The sequence below is a fragment of the Lytechinus variegatus genome, chromosome 11 (genome assembly GCF_018143015.1).
Source record: "Lytechinus variegatus isolate NC3 chromosome 11, Lvar_3.0, whole genome shotgun sequence".
NCBI lineage: Eukaryota > Metazoa > Echinodermata > Echinoidea > Temnopleuroida > Toxopneustidae > Lytechinus > Lytechinus variegatus.
In genome coordinates this window covers 6,862,137-6,881,809 of record NC_054750.1, presented here as the reverse complement: position 1 = coordinate 6,881,809, position 19,673 = coordinate 6,862,137, and the positions used below count along the sequence as shown (strand labels likewise).

At 33.8% G+C, this 19,673-nt stretch overlaps 1 protein-coding gene across 3 annotated transcripts in view; it reads left to right on the top strand.

Moving 5' to 3' along the window:
* LOC121423707 (spermatogenesis-associated protein 1-like) overlaps positions 1 to 14,379 on the top strand; it is a 29,182-nt gene extending 14,803 nt beyond the window's left edge. Inside the window, exons 6-13 of one of the 3 annotated variants that reach the window (XM_041619136.1) lie at positions 721 to 1,633; positions 1,909 to 2,749; positions 4,552 to 4,615; positions 5,435 to 5,560; positions 8,611 to 8,667; positions 11,863 to 12,035; positions 12,757 to 12,855; positions 13,188 to 14,379. In XM_041619136.1, coding sequence (XP_041475070.1) covers positions 721 to 1,633; positions 1,909 to 2,749; positions 4,552 to 4,615; positions 5,435 to 5,560; positions 8,611 to 8,667; positions 11,863 to 12,035; positions 12,757 to 12,855; positions 13,188 to 13,373 — 2,459 coding nt within the window. In that variant the 3' untranslated portion in view covers positions 13,374 to 14,379. The remainder of the gene's footprint in view (positions 1 to 720; positions 1,634 to 1,908; positions 2,750 to 4,551; positions 4,616 to 5,434; positions 5,561 to 8,610; positions 8,668 to 11,862; positions 12,036 to 12,756; positions 12,856 to 13,187) is intronic. The other 2 variants (XM_041619138.1, XM_041619137.1) reach the window with 2 other exon arrangements.
* The last annotated feature ends 5,294 nt before the right edge of the window (positions 14,380 to 19,673 follow it).

The following is a 19,673-nucleotide window of genomic DNA, read 5'->3' as shown; positions in this document are numbered from 1 at the left end:
GTCTTCATTGCTTACAAATAATTGGCATGTCAGTGTAATCAATAATTGTTGTATCACTATCTCCGTATAATTTACATTACAGTGATACACGAATGCTGGTACATTCTGTTGGAGGGGATTTTTAGATTTTTTTTAAGTATAGGATATCCTTTTCCCCAAAAATGTGGGATCCTCATATAGTCTTTGATTAAATACAAAAATATAAACTTTAAATTATGATTGTTGGGGCACCTTGGTTTAGTGGTTAAGATTCTTGTCTTTCAATTGGAGGGATGTTGGTTTGATTCCCAGCCATGCTGTGTTTTTCTTTAAGAAATTTACCCACATAGTGCTGCACTCACTCCCCGGGACAACCCCTCGAAATCTTTGAGCACCAGAATCAGTCAACTCCCTTAACCAGGGTAATATAGTAGCGTCTTGATCACCTAATAAGATGGATATATGTGCTATATAAATCATATATTATTATCTTGAGTTCAGAGGTTACGACAACTGAGGTTAAAAAAAAATTGTCAAAAGTAATGGGGGGGGGGGGGCAGATCAATAGCAGCTGTCGCCATGTATATATTCATTTCATTTTAATATTTATTTCACAAGTTCACTGTATGCTGTGTTTTTGTACAACTATTACCTGCATGCCTCATGTATTTGTTATTTTTTGTGCATGCTGTTGCTTTTATTTTTGTTTTGTTTCTGTTGCAATTTTATATATCACACCAGGTATGATTATTCCATCATCACAACACATCACCCACTCTACATTGGTACCAGGGGACTCTCCCACAATGCATCCCACTTCCTTCCCAGGTCAAAGGTTACCCACCCATCATCCCAACCCCTCACATCCCCAGCAATCCCATCCTACCCCAAATGTTAACCTGACTAAAGGTTCTGTAGATTCTGCTCAACATTCTAGTAGCAATTATCCTGTAGCTGTTCATCCTGATAGAAGGACTGACAGTCATAACACGGCTGCTCACCAATCCCCTAACAACTCCGCTACTTCAAACGCAGTTCACTCTTTACCCCTTAGAGCTAATCAAACGTATGATGTTCTTGTAGTCAAGTCCCAAACTGGGTCTCATCCACACAAAACAACCCTCAAGAACTCTAAATCATCCCATCCCATCTCATCTCACACAGCCGATCCAACTAACACCCAGTCAAATTCCGATGACGATACTAACCACGTTGCCGATGTTGCAAGCCCCACTAACAAACGCACCACTAACAATGCATCTCATGGGGAGGATGTCGATCAAGACTCCCCGCCCGCAACCACTGGTCTCCAACACCACACTAACAACCACCGGCACCGCCACCATCACCACAACAACAACAGCAGCAACATTCACCAGTCTGGCTCCCGTAGACTGTCTCGTAACAATCCTAACAGTGTGTCGTTCCCTGCACCCCTGAGTGCCACACCCCCTGATATACCAACCTCTGACACCCTATCCCCAGGTCAAAGTCCCATGGTGCAGCAGCAGCAGGGGTACAAGGGTGACCCTCTGCAGAGCACGATGGGAGTGCCTGGGAAAGCCGGTCGCCCAGATGCATACACCAACAACACTAATGAGGATTCTGGGATAGCAGAGCCAACACCCGAGGATGATGACCCAGACTATCAAAGGTAGAACTGTTAACCATCTGAAATAAAATTCTATTTATATTTCTTTCATTTTGATAGAAATTTGTGATTATCCATCATATCCATAACATAAAGATAAAACTCTACTTTCTATGTTCTGAACACTTTTGTATGAAATATCCATTGAGTTTCTTGCTAAAAACGGTAATGTTTGCTGGATTTGTTCAGTCTTATTTTGAATTTATAGCATACTTGCATCCTAGACGAAAGGAGGCATAATTCAATTCAATATTTTTCTCTTTTTTTTGACATTTCAGAAGGAAATCTGACATCGATGATCAATACTACAACCAACTCAACTCTGATCAACAACATAACAGACAATTCCAACAATCCGGAAGTAGATGGGAGAGATCAGATAGCTATGAAGAGAAGGAGATAGAGAAGGAAAGGCAAAGAATAGCAGAGATCCAGGAAAGAGAAGAAGAGAGGAAGGAGGAGGAGAGGCTGGAAAGAGAAAGAAGAGAAGTGGATCGGCAGTTAGAGGAAGAAAGACGAGAAGAAGAAAGGAGAAGAGAGGAAGAAAGAATAGAAGAACAAAGGCAAAGAGAAGAGGAGAGAAGAGAAGATGAAAGAAAACAGGAGCACAGAAGACAGGAGGAGATGAAGAAACAGAGGCTGAGGGAGATGGAGAAGCAAAGACAGAAAGAGATGGAGGAGCAAAGAAAAGAAGAAGAGAGGATGAGAGAAGAAATGGAAAGAAGGAAAGAAGCTGAGAGACAGTTCGAAGAGGAAAGACGGCGGAGCATCACGGAAAGGGAGAGAATGGAAGCTCTCAATGGTTCCCTGGACGAGGGTGAGGATGGTTATGATGATGCTGCCATTGCCATGGAAACCAACCAATCCCTGGATAGTAGAGGGCATGTCCTGGACGATGAACATATTAGGAGACAAGCGGAACACGAGTTACGGGACTACGAACCCCAGTCAACGTGGGATGAGGATGGAGCAGGTGGCGGGGAGGTGGGCCACCTCCCGCATCCAGGTCGGGGGAGCAGACGAAGGGAGGATACGGAGATGGAGATGGCCTCACAGCAAGCTGTACAGGACGGGATCAAAAGGGTGCATCTCACACCGGAGGTTCACCGGAAAGCAAAGGTACGTCCTTTAAACGTCTCTTACCTTTCATATCATTGGTTGCCATGGTAACAGATTTGACACACTAACACCTAGACATTGTACACCACCTGTTATTTCTTTGTAAAGTACAATTTTGCACTTGATTTTGTCTACATGTGAAAGGTAAAAAAGCACACGGTAGACATGAGGTGAAACTATAAATTGTGGTGGTAGATTGCTTATTGACTATTTCATTAAAGAGCAGTCATGGCAAGTTAATCGGTGAGTACTGTAGATATTAAAGCTAATTGACTGCTTTGGCACATTTACTGTTGATGCCTAACTTGTGTAAATTGTAAATTTGTTTTTACTTCATTGCAGAATTCATTTAGTTCCAGAGTTAACAAAAAATATTGATCTTTGTGATTTTATTATGCCCAAAAATGTTACCATAAAATTTTACGACCTTAGATCTGTCTTTGGACATAGCTTTTTTCCCTCCTATGTTGTTAACTAAACATTCCCTTACATGTAGTAATTCTTGTGAGTTTATTTGTATTGAAAAAGAGTGCATTTCAACCATCAATATAAACCCCTCAAAAAAAGTTCTGCAACTCAAGTTTGAGTGCTAATAAATTTCTAGTGTGCCATCATCATATGGAACGTATGATTATTCCTCTTTACGATCATGCGTCATTTGTAATGCAAGTGTTATCATGAAATACACAGACATGATAAATATGCAGAAATGTAAAAAATGAAATGTTGCAAAATTCGTTGCCATGTCATGTTTGAGTTCTGCAACTCAAACTGCAAGTTTGAGTGCTAATAAATTTCTTAATGTGCCATCATCATGTGTAAAAGTGATATCTTTAAAAAGCATGAATATTCTTCTTTACAATCATGTGTCATTTGTAACGCGAGTGTTAGCATGAAATACACAGACATGATAATACGCAGCAATGTTAGAAATGAAATGTTGCAAAATGCGTCGTTTCCAATAGCGAATTTCCAATTGTTTTGAGGATGGGCCGAGTGCATTCAGTGTCACCTGCATGGTGGAAATTCTATAGAAATGGAGACTAATGTTAAAAATCAATGCATTTTGCAACATTTCACTTCTGACTTTTCTCAACGTTCAGGGTGACTGCATATTCCATGATTACATAATCACAGCAAATGGCATGTCATTGTAAAGAGGAATAATTCAGCTTTCCAATGATACCAGTTTCATTTTTTATACTTCATTAACCAAAAAGATATCATTCCCCAAAACTGAGTTGCAAAACTTTTTTTAAGGGGTGTATATTTCAAAGTCTCTAATCTGAATATCAATTTGAAGATTCATATATATTTGTCAGTTAAATTGATGAGTATAAAATATGTGTTGAAGTCTAAAAACAGTATTTACATTGATATATCAGTTCACAATTGAAATATTCAAATTTAAAGACGTTGGATGCCTGATAACATTGCTACATGTTGCTTCACAAGCATGGAATAAAAAGAAAAAGCTTTTAAGTATAGCTCTCTCCTACACAAACTATTAAACTCTGTGACTAAAGCATGGAAAGTGGAATGGACCTTTAACAAGAAATATCATTATGAAATGACACAGAGAAGGTGTGTAATTGATAATTACTGTATTTGTTTTTCACAAATATTCAATGAAAAATTACCAAGTGGTCTTTACTCATTTGTAAAATGTCAGTAGAAAAAACTTTTTGCCCCCTAATATTCTATTTGGTCATGCATGCTTACTATACCTGTATGTGAACAATCTTGGAATGAAACATCACCTTCCCCGTTTGTAAACTCTATTTTGTTTTTGCTTATCCTAGGTTGGGAAGATAAGGAAGAGCAGTATAACAGACGAAGAAGAGGTCTATGAAACAGATCCAGAAAGTAAGTTGATATACCATTTCTTTACAGGATAAGTTAATTTTGTGAGTTGAGTCTTCATATTGACATTTGAATATTTTGATCACTTATGCTATGTAATATTCAGATGCTCATAACTTTCTCATTATTTGTCTGATTTTTCTCAAACTTTCATTGATCTGTTTCTTTGATTTTTCTGTTATCACACAAGCTATCTTGTTCCAAAGGTTTCATTCTCCTAAAAACTTTTTGTTATTTTTGATGTTGGTAAAAAGAACATATGATAGTAATTGAAAATCTATATATTTTTGGTGTCATTTAAAACAAATAACAGGTAAATACAGTTTAATATCGTATATTACATAATGACAGTATGATAATTGAGTAATTTCTTGATGTATTATTTCTATTTTCATTCATCTTGACAGTTATACCTAATGAGGAATCGGGTATAGAATCCATTTAAATATTTCCTGCTAAATGTGCATGCTTGCAATGACTGGTTGAATGAATTGCTTTTTACATAAAATGTGAATGATTTCTTGATTTTTCTTTTTTTTTTTGATTCTGTATCATGATGTGGCTTTTTAATTCATTATTTGAGTTATCATTTACAGCGAGATTATCTATTCCAGCTTTTTGTAGAAAGCCATTAGCATTCTTATCTGGCTCATTTTGATTTGTTTTTACTTATAAATGTAATATACCAATGCTTATTTTACTTCTGTTTCCTGTGCTTACCTACACATATTATATCTTTAACATTTATATTTTGTTTCTTAAAAATCAGAATCATTTTAATAAATGCTTTTTTCTTCAATTCTCTTTGTATTATTCCTGAAGTGGCTAATTTATTGGAACAACTTCAAATAGCACGGCAAGAGAGATTAAAGAAAGAGAAAGAGCGTGAGAATCTGATCAAACGGGCCAAGGAACTCCAGACAAAAACACACGAAAGGAGAAATAGATGTGAGTACACTGTACTTTGCGAATTATATCCCTTGTGTAATTGTTCACATTTAGCCATAGTAGGATATGACTTTTAATGTGTCTGTGACACTGTATACATATGAGATATATCAGAAATTAGCAACCTAATAATATTTTGATAATTTTATTCATTATGTCTGTCATATATTGGTCATGATAGATAATGAATTTCTGTGTTACATGTATGTTTATGTGCTTTGTAAATTGTATACAAATTTCTGAAAGGCACTCTGTAAATATAGGACATTATAAGCAATATTACTACACCTATTGTGCATAACAGCTTGTAAGTATTGTGTTCGTTATCTACATGTAGTTGAAAATGATCATATTTTTTTCATGATTTATCTGCAACAATGCAAAAGCCTATCTTATTTGTCTCTGCAAGACTGCTTGTTATTCACGGTGATCTTGTTGACCCGCTTCTTGCTTTCTAGGTTTCTTGCTTGGTTATTGATTATTCATAAGTTTGGAATCTCTATAGTGGCAAAAAGTGTTATGTGAGACATAACTGAACAATTTAAGGCCATCTTCAGCTAGAGTGTAGAAAACCAGTTCTAGTGTATTTTGCACAAATAAAACCCTTTTTTTCTGGCAATGAAAATTAAGGAATACATATTAATCCAAAGCTAAAAAAATCATTGAATATGGCATTTCGAAGGAGAAGTACCTTGGTATAATTTATAATAATGATTATTTATAATAACTTTTCCTCTCTTTTTAGCATTCTATCTAAACACCTGCTTAAGATTTCACTGCTTTATTCCTCGTGCCCTTTATGCTTCCTTCTTGGTAGTCACTTTTAATTATGGTCAATAGCCTCTTACTCTTCAATGGCTTGTAATTGAAATATAAAAGCAGAAGAGAAACAGTCTGAAAAATGCACCAACAGATCAACGCACCTGCCAGCTATTGATGGCTGCTTTATTCTTTGAAAAAAAATGAAATACTTGCTTTTGCACTGATTGCGGTAATGTCATGGGGCAACATTTGCTATCACCCTAGGAAACATTGATTGGTAGTTAAAATGATAGACACCATTTGATTCTTTTAATATGTAAAGTTTTTGTTATTTGCCAGCTGTATGTGTTACACTATTAAAATATACTGCCTAGGATGATGTCGTAGAGGCTTCCATTTTTGGCAAAAATGGGTGGAGAAGGGTCGCGTCTTTCTGGAAGGTTGCTGTCTGAATTGACACTTGCGTCAGGGCTATTCTGTGATATCCTCGGCACCCACTCTAGGAAAGCAAGGAAAACACTTGTCTTCCGATTGCATGGGACTGAATGGAAGTGCCTTTCAATTGCTTTATTGATTGATCAGTGACATTCTTGCTGTCTTTGTGCGCTATTATTGATCAGGCATTATGGTGCAGACATGATGGAGGTGTATGCAATCAACCGCGTAACAAACCACCTATTCCACGATCGGTTTCCTCCTGGGGAAGTTTCTTGCAGTCACTTTGGCAGCGAGGAAACGATCAAGATAGATATTGATATGATGCATTTTTATATGACGTTATGACGATATGGACACCTGCTGTGCCTATTATGAAAAGCAATTTATGCTAGAATAGAGATTGGAAGAGTATGCTACTATTTCTATCTTTTCAGGGTTCAATCTTTATTTAGTTTCTCTCTTATCTCCTGAGCTGCAGTCTTAAAAGCAACCTTGTACATTTTCAATTTTCTATTGAACATAATTTAAGTATCAAACAACTGTTTTAATTATAAAATAGGCAAGTCTTTGAGATTATTTATGCCAGTTTTTAACGAACTTTAAAAAAGTTGTGGATCCTTGTACAAATCATGATCAAATTCTTATAGCTGATTCCAAATGAGCTGGAAATCCTCAAAGATGAAGCACGTACCCCGCAACTTGTACCATTTCACCTCCATCTGGTGGCATCCTTCTTCTTTCTCCTCCCCTTCCTTGTAGGGCACCAAACAAAACACTCCCGGGCCGATTGTTACCGTACCCCTGCTATTGATTCTGCGGCCTATTGTCTAGACCACATTGATTGGCCTGTACAAACACTATGAGATTTGACAAGGTTACCCCTCTTGTAAAACGCTCAACTCTTTAAATGACTTACAGGGAGATCGTTGTCTCTCAATAGCTTCCAACATGAATGATACAGTATTATGAAGTATTTTTTCTTGAATGAGGCGCTTTTGAGTTATTGTGGACCCATAAAAGATCTTCTCACCTGAGATGTTATTGAGAGTGTTTAAGCTGAAAGTGAAATAGATTGATTTGCATTCTTTTTATTTTCTTGAGAATGGAGAGGCAACTGAAAGTCAATTTGTAACATGAGTATTTTTCCCCCTTTCCTTTTCCTCTCCCCCTCTTTGTCTTTCATATGTTCCCATTAAATTATTCAGCACATGTTTTTCTCCTGCTGATGTAGAAAATGGAACACTTTTATTATGCCTGCGGCCACCCAGCTAGTAATGTGGTTGCAAACACATCGTCAAAAATTGAAATAATGGTGTCAGCACATCAGTGCTAGATTGTTTTGAATTAGTTATCTTCACTGGCATGAATTACTGTAAATAAATTTCAAACAAAATCTATTATTTGGAATTGAATGTTCCAGGAAATTACTTGTCAAAAATACAAAAGCAATATTTTTTGGGTGGATCACCCAACTGTTAAATTTGTATACCCACCATGTATAAATGGAGTTGGATTTAAAATGCAATGTATTTTTCAATTATTGCTTTTATTAGTTATTATTGTATTTGTTTGTGTGTATGTCAATTTATGAATTCAGCTATTTATTGCTTGCATTTTTCCTGGAAAAGGGTTGAATGTGCTCATAGCAGTCAAATTCACGAGTCAACAAATTTAATCAGATAAATAGCATTGTCATACTTGTATCGCAATTAAATCACTCTTCTTTTTTTTTCCTATTGCGCTAATCTATGGAGTTCAATTGACTTTTTTTATGTCTACATTGTAGTAGATTTATTTCTATTATAATTGTTTTGCACTCGATTTATTATTTCTCACGTATTTGTCTTTAGCTTTATATGAATCAAAACCACGATCAAATAGTAACACGCCAGATCTTGCAACTCATCGTAAGTCTTCTGAAATGTTTTTTTTTTCTTAATTTGCTGCTCTCCACCTTTGTGTCATCTGATCACATTATAGGGGTATCGCAAGAAAATTGCAATTAATTGCAAGTAAAATTTAGGTTCAAAAGTCAATTTTAAGTCTGCAGATCATTCCGTATTTGTGATCTATGCCTGATCTGTCTCTTAAAACAGGAAATATGAATTGATTTACTGTAGGCAAATTAATCTATCATTTACCAAAATTTTGTAATTTATTTTATATTTTGATTTAATTCCATTATGTTTATTATATCCATAAAATGGAATATGCAGCTTGAAAACTTAAATATTTCATTTTACAAAAAATATATGAAATTGATTTGGGGTACATAAATTTTCATAATAATATTGAATAGTGACATGAAAGTACAATCGAGAATTAGATTAAAAAAACACAAACAACAACAAGGATGAGATTATGAAAATGCATACTCTGTACCAAACATCTGAAATATAATTTAAAGATGAAATTGATCTCTTCCAATTGATTACAAATTAATTTTCTTGCAATACCCCTACTCATGCAGTAGATTTAGGCATGTATATTATTTTCTTCATTTCTGCATTTCCATTTTAACATTTACTGTATACATACATCTGTCCAGTATAATTTAACTTCTTTAATTGCCTGTACTAATGAAGATGTGTAGTTCTGGTACATGTTTATGCTGTGCAATTAAAACTGAATTTTGTCCTTACCGTGAGAACTTTTCCTTTTCTTTCTTTTCTTTATTTTCGTATAGTCATTATTGCAATATGTATTACTCTCTTTTATTGTAAATATTTCTATGTTTGCAAATGTTTTTATAGATATCAAGCAGCTCTACAAATACATACTGATGTGTTTAACATATATGTGTACCTACATGTAACAATCTTGTCCTTTTGAGAGATGAGGCCAAATTCATCCCAGATCTTGACTCTTGTCATGAAACTTCATGTAGGAAGTGATCATCTATCAGAATACTTCCATTTGTATCCCATAATGCAATATGTATCCCAATCATGTTCCCATGAATATATCTTCCAATCCAACGGACATTTGATATACCGTTACAAATGCCTTATTTCCTTTTGGTTATTGCACACCTTGCTGAACATACTGTACAAATTAATGTGAAATTATTTAATGATTTACTACTGTCTTCCTTAATAACTGCAAGTCAAAGAACCTACATTGTAACAAATAAGATCAAAAACTTTTCTAGTCAGTATATGTATATTTATACATGTACCATAACCAAATGAAAATGAATTGTGTAATAAGGAAGATGGGGTCAATAGAATAATTATCATCCTTGCAATGAAATTCAATTCACAAAGAGCTAAGCAATCATAATTATCAAAGATTCAAAGAAATTAGTTCCCTAACACTACGTGCTATCTCATTTGAGCAAACCTTAGAAAAAAAAGAGAGGAAGGGAAGAATAGGGGAGGAAAAACAAACTGTGTAGGCATGTCAATATGTACATAACTTAATCTCCATAGGCAACCTGATTAAACACTTGCCTATCATTCCTTTGTTATAGCTGTGGACATTTCATGAGCCTTGGAACAGCAAGATAAAACAAATTTTGCTAGATTTGGAAATTGAGATTAATTAGTGATATCGCGTTTTCAAACTCAAAAGGTAGAATTGAAGCTAAATCAATATCGACTCGGTACGCTATTTTATCATCTAATCTAGCTGATTGACAATTTAATGCCCATCAATGTATTGCTCCTGTACAATTGTATCGATTTGAGAGGCTCCATTGTATGCCAAATACATTGCATGAATATTGATTAAATATTATTTTGAGACCTATGTTCTTTTGCTGCATAGGATATTTACAAAAAATACTTTAAAAAATAAAATCATGTAAATATCCTGCTCTGGGGATTCATTTCATTTTATTTCATATTCCTTTCCTTTAATTGTTAAAATGGAAGAAATGGGTTTAATATATTTTTGATACATTGAATGGTAAGATCTAATAATTCTGATTATAGTGAAAATCAGTTTATTCAAATATGTGATCATGTATGTTATGTATGTATTTCTGCAGTAATTAGTTTGCTGTGTGAGTTTAACACTTATTAACCATTGAACTGATAAAATTGCTTTAAATGACACTCGACTGTAGACCTTGTACACTCAAATATATTATCTTGTGATTGTAAACCTATACTGAATATTTGTGTAGAATTCATAATTTTATAGAGATATCACAAATTTGATTATTTTGTAATGCACAAGATATCAAAATTTTGAGAATGTAATGAAATCAACACTAATGTGCTATTTTTCATCTAACATTCATTTTGTCCTTTTAACAATATATATATATATACTGACTATCATTTTCTTTCCATGTATGATATTAAATGTGTTTCAATTTAAAAGAAAAATACAGATTTTTTTTTCTTGATCTTATGTTCACTTCCAGTGGAAAGTGAACATAAGATTCCCATCATTGAGCCTTGCTCCATTTGGTACCTACATTGATCCTAAAACTTCATCTTTTTTCCTCATTTTTTGGAGTCTTGGGTATATTTTGATAATATAGTGTTTAATAATTAGTGTCAAGTTATTCACCTGGAAAATGAAAAATACTTTGTCTTTTTTTGTCATCTGATATTATTTCATTATAACTTGATATATTTGATCGCATATTTCTGAGACCAGTGAAACTTATAACAACCTCTATTTTTAACCTTTTGTCCTGGCTTCAGTAATGAAATTTTGTCCGGAGAGTTTGAAATAGAAAGTTTATGCATCTAAATATATATATTTAGGGAAATGGACTGTAAATGTAGGGAGGGGGTAAAATGTTGGGATGGAACGAGAAATATTAAGAATTGATTTGAAATTTGTAATATGTGTTATAAAAGGAAATGTACATGGTTTTTCTGAAACCATCATAAATAAAACATGTATTGCACATAAAAAAGAAAGAAATATACCCTAATTTTATTGAGAAATAGGACAATTAATTTTGATATAATCATGAATAATAAAAAAAATATACTGACTGAGAAAAATCAACAAAAATCTAGTGACCAGGATAGTGATTATAAATAGTAAGGAATGTAGAGATATTATTTCCATTCAAGCACATTATGAGAAAGTAGAATATTTTATAATCATCATTATTTTGTCTTATTAACTTCTTGAAGCTCGTGATTATTGGAAGAAGAGATATTTTGATGAGAAGAGGAAGACAAAAGATTTAGAGAGAGATGTTAACGATGTGAGAAGCCAAGTGGATATGATGCATAATAAACTACTCAGTCATCTGCAAGGGAAGAAAAAGGGGACTACATCAGTCAAAGGTCCTCCATCAAAAAAGGTAGGATTTTTTTAAATTTTGATTTAAATTTTTCTTCACATGTTCCTGTGTTTTGAGTCCATTTTTTAATGCAAATTTATTTATAAATACATTGGACGAATTAAAAACTATGTACTCATTCATGTAAATACCATTTGAAAAGAAAAATGAAACGTGTATGCATCAAGAATTTACAGGAAAGCTAGAGGGCCTCTATGAAATAAAGACTAAGGCCTAAATTCATATGTATGTAGTCCTTAATCTTTGGTTTAAATGAATAGCTTATTCAGATTTCATGCTTTGATTTCTCATGATTCTACAGCATTGGATTGAGAAAGGATAAAAATAGTGAATTAATGCTTTTGTCTATTGTGCTGAATTTATATTTGTTACTAGGGTTCGAATCAGTTGTTTATGTAAATGAGTTGACATAAACACTGAACTTGTGTAAAAGTGTGCGCTCATTGATGTTCAAAACATGACAACGGGTGTATTTAGTTACCATGATCCCCCCCCCCAAAAAAAAAAAAAACACCAACACAGAATGCCATATTGTGGAAAACACATAGTGAAAAAAAGCAACAGCATCAGTTTAAATTCTGCATAGCCAGTAGGCACTAGGCAACATTTCAAATTTGCATGAGATGAATAGATGATGAATCAATGACATTAAAGCAGATATTAGTAAAATAATGAATATTTAATATTTAATTTTGATTATGTAATGCTGTTTCTCTTTCAGAATGACCATAAGATCAATATCTTGAAGATGCAGCATGAGTTGGATGAAATACGAAGAAAGGTTGACAACTCTAGGATGAATCTCACAAGAGAAGTGAAGGTAAAGATGAGAAGGGGGATGAAAAAATGATGATGAAGATGACGATGATGATGATCAAGAAGATGATGATGGTGAAGATGATGATGGTAATGATCGTAATGATGGAGATGATGATGGTGATGACTATGATGATGGTGATGATGGTGATGATGATGATGATAATGATGGTGATGATGATGGTGATGATGATGGTGATGATGATGATGATGATGATGTAGATGGTGATGATGATGGAAGATGATGATGATGATGGTAATGATAATGTTGAAGATGATGTTGTTGATGAGGACAATGATGACTATGATGATGATTTTCCATCATTTCTCTTACAGATCCGCAATCAAGCTGAGGAGGAGGTCAGAGGACTAAAGAGCGAGGTCACGCAACGGAAGATCAACATGACCTTGATCAGGAACCAGAAACTAGCAGCCCTTAAGACAGCCGACAACAAACTACTCGCCAAGACGCCTATACCAGCCCTCGGACAAGGACCATTGTCTTTCTCTGCCAAGCGATGAGGGACTGAGGAATCCAACTAGAAAGATTTACAAAGATACATCTCGAGGACTGTCTAGGACACCTAAAGTAGGTAGTAGACATGGTTGGTGTCAAGGCTGGGAGTTTCGAGTCATGAGGCCGCTGGAGAAAACCTCCCATAGTCTCGGTACACATGATTCGGCCAGAGGTCAAGGCCAAGGCTGGAAAAAGTATGACCCTGAGGCCAGCCTTGACTCCATCCTTGGTATTAGGCACATGTAGGTAGATCATATCCATGTTGAAGCTAATGGTGTAGTCGTTCTCATTCTGTTCTTCCAAGTCAGTGGATCCGCGGTTCAAATCTCAATCCATTTGGTTGGTCCCTTTCTGGGAGAAATTCATCAACACTGCTGCTCTCAACCCAGGTATATTTATTTGGTACCTGTTAGGATTTATTTCTTGAATGTATGAAGTGCTGAAGAAATGTCCTTTTTTTATTATTCATGGGATGATATGATCCAAGAATACAAGGGGACTCCATTGGTCAAGTGGTTTAAGACACTGGCCTGAGTAATCCAGAGGTCATGGGTTTAAATCATTCCCAGGCTGCCTATGAATTTTCTACACAGAAGCCATTTGTAACACAGCATTTTAAACTTTATTCAAAATGATAGTTTGACTATGGGTTGTCAAATACGACATATAAATATATATTCCTTATGCTTAACGGTGGTCGGGGTCCATGCTTTCAGAGAAAAATTGAATATCTTTATATTTCTTTACATTTAGCTACTCACAGTTAGACTCCTGATTAAACCAGTCTAACTTTGTATGCAGTTGTTTTATTTAACTGTGAAAACATTTGCTCCACATTTAGGTACCCATAATTACACCACTGATTAAAACAATGGCCAAACATTACTTCAGCTTTGTATATTTTTTTCACACTTGACTGTCCATAGTTTGACCAATAAGCATGGTTTAAATCAGTGGACCAATTATGGTAAATCATGTGTGAAATAAATATTTCAGTCATGAACCATGAGTGTTTTTGTCTCACCTGCGAAGCAAAGTGAGACTATAGGCGCCGCTTTTCCGACGGCGGCGGCGACGGCGGCGTCAACATCAAATCTTAACCTGAGGTTAAGTTTTTGAAATGACGTCATAACTTAGAAAGTATATGGACCTAGTTAATAAAACTTGGCCATAAGGTTAATCAAGTATTACTGAACATCCTATTAGAGTTTCATGTCACATGATCAAGGTCAAAGGTCATTTAGGGTCAATGAACTTAGACCATGTTGGAGGAATCAACTTCGAAATCTTAACCTGAGGTTAAGTTTTTGAAATGTCATCATAACTTAGAAAATATATGGACCTAGTTCATGAAACTTGGACACTAGGTTAATCAAGTATCACTGAACATCCTACATGAGTTTCACGTTACATGACCAAGGTCAAAGGTCATTTAGGGTCAATGAACTTTGGCCGAATTGGGGATATCTGTTGAATTCCCATCATAACTTTGAAAGTTTATGGATCTGATTCATGAAACTTGGACACAATAGTAATCAAGCATCACTGAAAATTTTGTGCAAGTTTCAGGTCTCATGATTAAGGTCAAAGGTCATTTAGGGTCAATGAACTTTTGCCGAATCGGGGGTATCTGTTGAATTACCATCATAACTTTGAAAGTTTATTGGTCTAGTTCATTAAACTTGGACATTAGAGTAATCAAGTATCACTGAACATCCTGTGCGCGTTTCAGGTCACATGACCAAGGTCAAAGGTCAATGAACTTTGGCCGAATTGGGTGTATCTGTTGAATTACCATCATAACTTTGAAAGTTTATGGATCTGATTCATGAAACTTGTACATAAGAGTAATCAAGTATCACTGAATATCCTGTTCGAGTTTCAGGTCACATGATCAAGGTCGAAGGTCACGTAAGGTCAATGAACTTTGGCCATGTTGGGGTTTTTTGTTGAATAACCATCATATCTCTGTAAGTTTATTGGTCTAGTTCATAAAAAGTGGACATAAGAGTAACCATGTGTCACTGAACATCTTGTGCGAGTTAGAGTAGTATTCAAAGTCAGCACTGCTCCTGTATTGAACCGCGTGATGCAGGTGAGACGGCCAGAGGCATTCCACTTGTTACACTTATGGTTCATGAGTGTAAAAACACATCTACAGCATTCTTGGCTTTCCATAGCTAGACCACTGACTATTGTTTAAGTATGTTTTAAATCAGTGGTCCATCTATGGGAAGCCATGCGTGGTAAAAATATTTTTACAACCCATGGTTCACAAGTGTAAAAACACAGCTACAGCATGCACATCAGTAAAAGCATGTTTTATGATTGCATGTGTGAACAATCTTCATGTGAAATGTAAGTGAATAAATCCATTTTCATTTTTGTATTTTCAGAGATGGCAAAATATATTTTTGTATGATTTGAACCAAATGAATAAAAGCAAAATATAGATTTTCATCACAATTTTTTGTTCAGAAAGGCATTGTTTTACAAAAAGTTGAAAACGTTTTGAGATCAAATTTGTATACACAGTGGATAAACAAATCTAAACCTTTATTACAAATTTCTAAAATTGCCATATCTTCTCAATTTTCAATATTACAAAAGTATGAGACTGAGAAGGAAGGTATTGATCAAAGTTTTTACGGAGGAATGAATCATCACCTTGAAACAAATTTGCTATAATAACAAATGTGCAGTAACAATTAAAAGCTACCGAAATCCTTCAATTTGATTGGCTGATGGTAAATTTGTTATAGAAATTGTGCATTTGTCATTATAACAAGTCTGTATGAAATGAGATCCTGATCTGTTAAGTAAATTTTTTATAGCAATTCAAAAAATTGATTATTAGTTTTGCCAGTTAGGTGTAACATGTCTAAGCATTTTAGTTGAAATATAAAGGATCTTTTTTAATATAGGTTTTCCCGTCCAATTTCATCAGAGTTGCAATTAAATTAATGAAAGGACGTTCAAATTCGAAATATTTCGTCCACCCTCTGCACACATAGTTCATTTTCATTCATTTAGCATTTAATTCCGTTCTATATCATTCCTTTGAATTTTGTAGAAATTCAATTCAGAGAGAAGCTCGTTCAAATTAATGGTCCTAAGGTGTCATTTAATTTCGCGACGACTAACTGATCGTTTAATTTCGCCTGAAACACCATTTTCAATTTCATTTATCGGCACACATATCTTCACTTTAAACTTCCAAATTCTGATAAAGTTTCTGTATTCATTTTTTTTCAAACTTTACCCTATATTTCTATTTTTTTGCGGATCTTTTCATTTAGAATCATTTTATTCCATTATGTTTGATAAAGAGGTAATTCATGTAACACTTACAGGATATGGTTGTAAACGCTTATTCTTTTAGTGATTGATGAGTGGGTGCAGGGGCGGATCCAGGATTTCCCCCAAAGGGGACACATTTTTCCGGAGGAATTTGACGAGTAAAAAAAAGAAGGATGTTAACCAAAGAATAAGGGTATTTCGTCCACGAAAAAAAATGTGCCTCTAAAAGGGGATCCGCCATTGAGTGGTTCGATGACCTCGTATGCCAATGGTATAGGAATTTTTTCTCCATCATCTTGTTCTTTTGTATAGGGATTGGTATCATGGAATTGACAACAGTCTCGAATTATGAAAGTGGAACAAAAACGAGTTGTTGTTCCGATGATGGTCTGTCAGATGTAAAATTCAGCAAAAATTTTAACATCCAATTTAGGAGTAAAACCCATTTCCATAATTATTCAAAAGAAGTATAAAAAAAAACAACGAAAAACACTGTCCATATCTTGTAAGTGATTGCATATTAATGATTTTGAATTCCTAAACGTTCGCAAGGAAGGTACCGGTGCGAATTTGAAAACACTACTCAGCTATTTCAATTTGATCGTTCTTTATAAATGTTTAAATGAAATAACTATGAAATCGCGTGCCAGTAGAATTAAATTAAATTAAGTATTTGGCTATTTAAATGCTGATCTTATAGGTCATTCAAATAAGTTGCAAATTGAATTATTACATCATTAAATCGGTTGAAATTTTGACGAAATTGGACGGGAAAACCTATAATAGAATATTTGCTTTGAATTCGTAATATTATAAAAATACATGAATTCATGTATATATCCACAAATTGTTTATATATTGTGCATTTCAGTTTCAAAGCAATATATTACTTGCGCTTTCATCGCTAAATTGTGTAATCTTAGCTTTTGCAAAATATCTTTGAAATACTTTGTCTATATTTCGTTAAAATCTAGCATTAGCACTTGATACTTTGTGTAATACATGTAGATATCTGATTTGTGACTTTCCAAGTAATGAACAGTGCCATAAAAATCTGTTTAAAACAAACAAAAAAAATATATCATGGTTTTGTTTCTTAAAGTTATCATTCTTATTTATCATTGACCACTTCTTATAATATATGCAGTATGTGGTATGTGTTAATGATATTTAAGCAAGGATTATTAAAACATAATACTGTTCATTACAATATTACTGTATTGGGGTGTTATTGGGTAATTCTATTGGATGACAAACATTTTGCCCTTTTTTTAATGCTCAGAAATGTTATTTGCAAGGATTTTTTTTGAAGGGTCGTGGGTAAAAATTAAGATTATGGTTAATTACTATTAGAATTGTATGTAAGATATTAGGTTAAGGCTAATTTTAGAATTAATATTAGGGATAATGTTTGAATTAAGATTACAGTTTATGGTAGAATTAAGATAACTGTTAATGTTGAAATTAAGATAAATGTTAATGTTAGATTTAAAATTACTGTTAATGTTAGAATTTAGACTACTGTTAATGTTTAGAAATTAAGATTAGGATTAATGTTAGAATTAAGATTATGGTTAATGTTGGAATTGATCTTACAGTTAATGTAAGTGTTATATTCATAAGAATAAATCTACAGATAATGTTATAATTAGTATGACAGTTACATAAATAATCTTGATCAATTTACTTCTTATTCAACCTGTATAGGTATAGTGTCTTTATTAGAAGACACATATATGCAATTTCTCTTTATCTCAAATGCTAGGAATTAATATGAAAGATATGAAATATGTTCAGATGGAGAAAAATATACAACTTCCAGTGCTCTAAATTGGCAACAATATGAAAATGGTGAACTCATTAGAAATTCATATTGACATTTTTTTAATGAACTATTGCATTTTTCTTTTCTTTTTTTGACTTGTTTTATGTCCTTTTAATTGATGAAAAAATGAAACTAATTTTGGCAAATTTTGAAAATAATTGTTGCCATTTTGAGGAGTGAAAGCAGATTAAGACAAATTAATTAATATATCCTTAAAGGTCAAGAAAAGCAATGTTATGTTTGTGATTGCCATTTCCTATTGTTTGGTTGTTTGCTATTTTTTTTCTTGATTTTTGTATCCAAAGGTTAGCTCATTAATATTTCTGTTGTGTGTAATAATGATGAAAATGTGGAATATTCATATCCGATATTTCTAAATTTAAATTCTGAGTAGATAAGATTTTAAATCAATTGTGCCAAAGTTTGCAGGACAAAAATGAGAAGAGCAAGAACAAAATGGATTTGGTTTGAGCTAGTTCCATGATGTAATTTCTCTACCACATCCACTCTGAAATGATATTTTGATATTATTATAATTCTAGTGATCTACAGTTGAAGCCAGAAGTTTACATACACCCAGGAAATTCAAAGAAAAGCTGACATTTGTCAAACGTCATAGAATTTACTGTATCTTATAAAATATTTGTGCTCTTATGACAAATTTGATATCAAATTAATGAGTATGTCATGCCCCTTCATCACATTGCTTTGTCACCAGGAGCTGAAAAATATTTAGGTGAAATTTTTTCCCCAAAAATCTTCATATTTCAGACGAATTGAAAATAAAAACTTGACAAAAACATTTCATATTTGTGCTAGTTACTTCTCATACCAAACATTTCAGATTACACATTTTTGTTCAGTGGTGACATATCATGATAGAATATGTTATAAAAATCATAGATTTGACATTTATGTATTTTTATGAAACGATGTTTGAAAATATTAAAAACTAACAATAGAATACAATGGCATTAATATTACTTTTATTCTTCAAAGAAAATTCCACCTGAAATATACTTTGATCTCAACGGTATTCCAATCATGTGGAAGAGCTTTATATGCTCTTTCATTTGATACCAAATTCTTCATGGTAGTATTTATATTTCTGAAGATATAGTAAATTTGACGATGATTGGCAAGTGAACAAATTTCACTGAATTCCATGGGTGTATGTAAA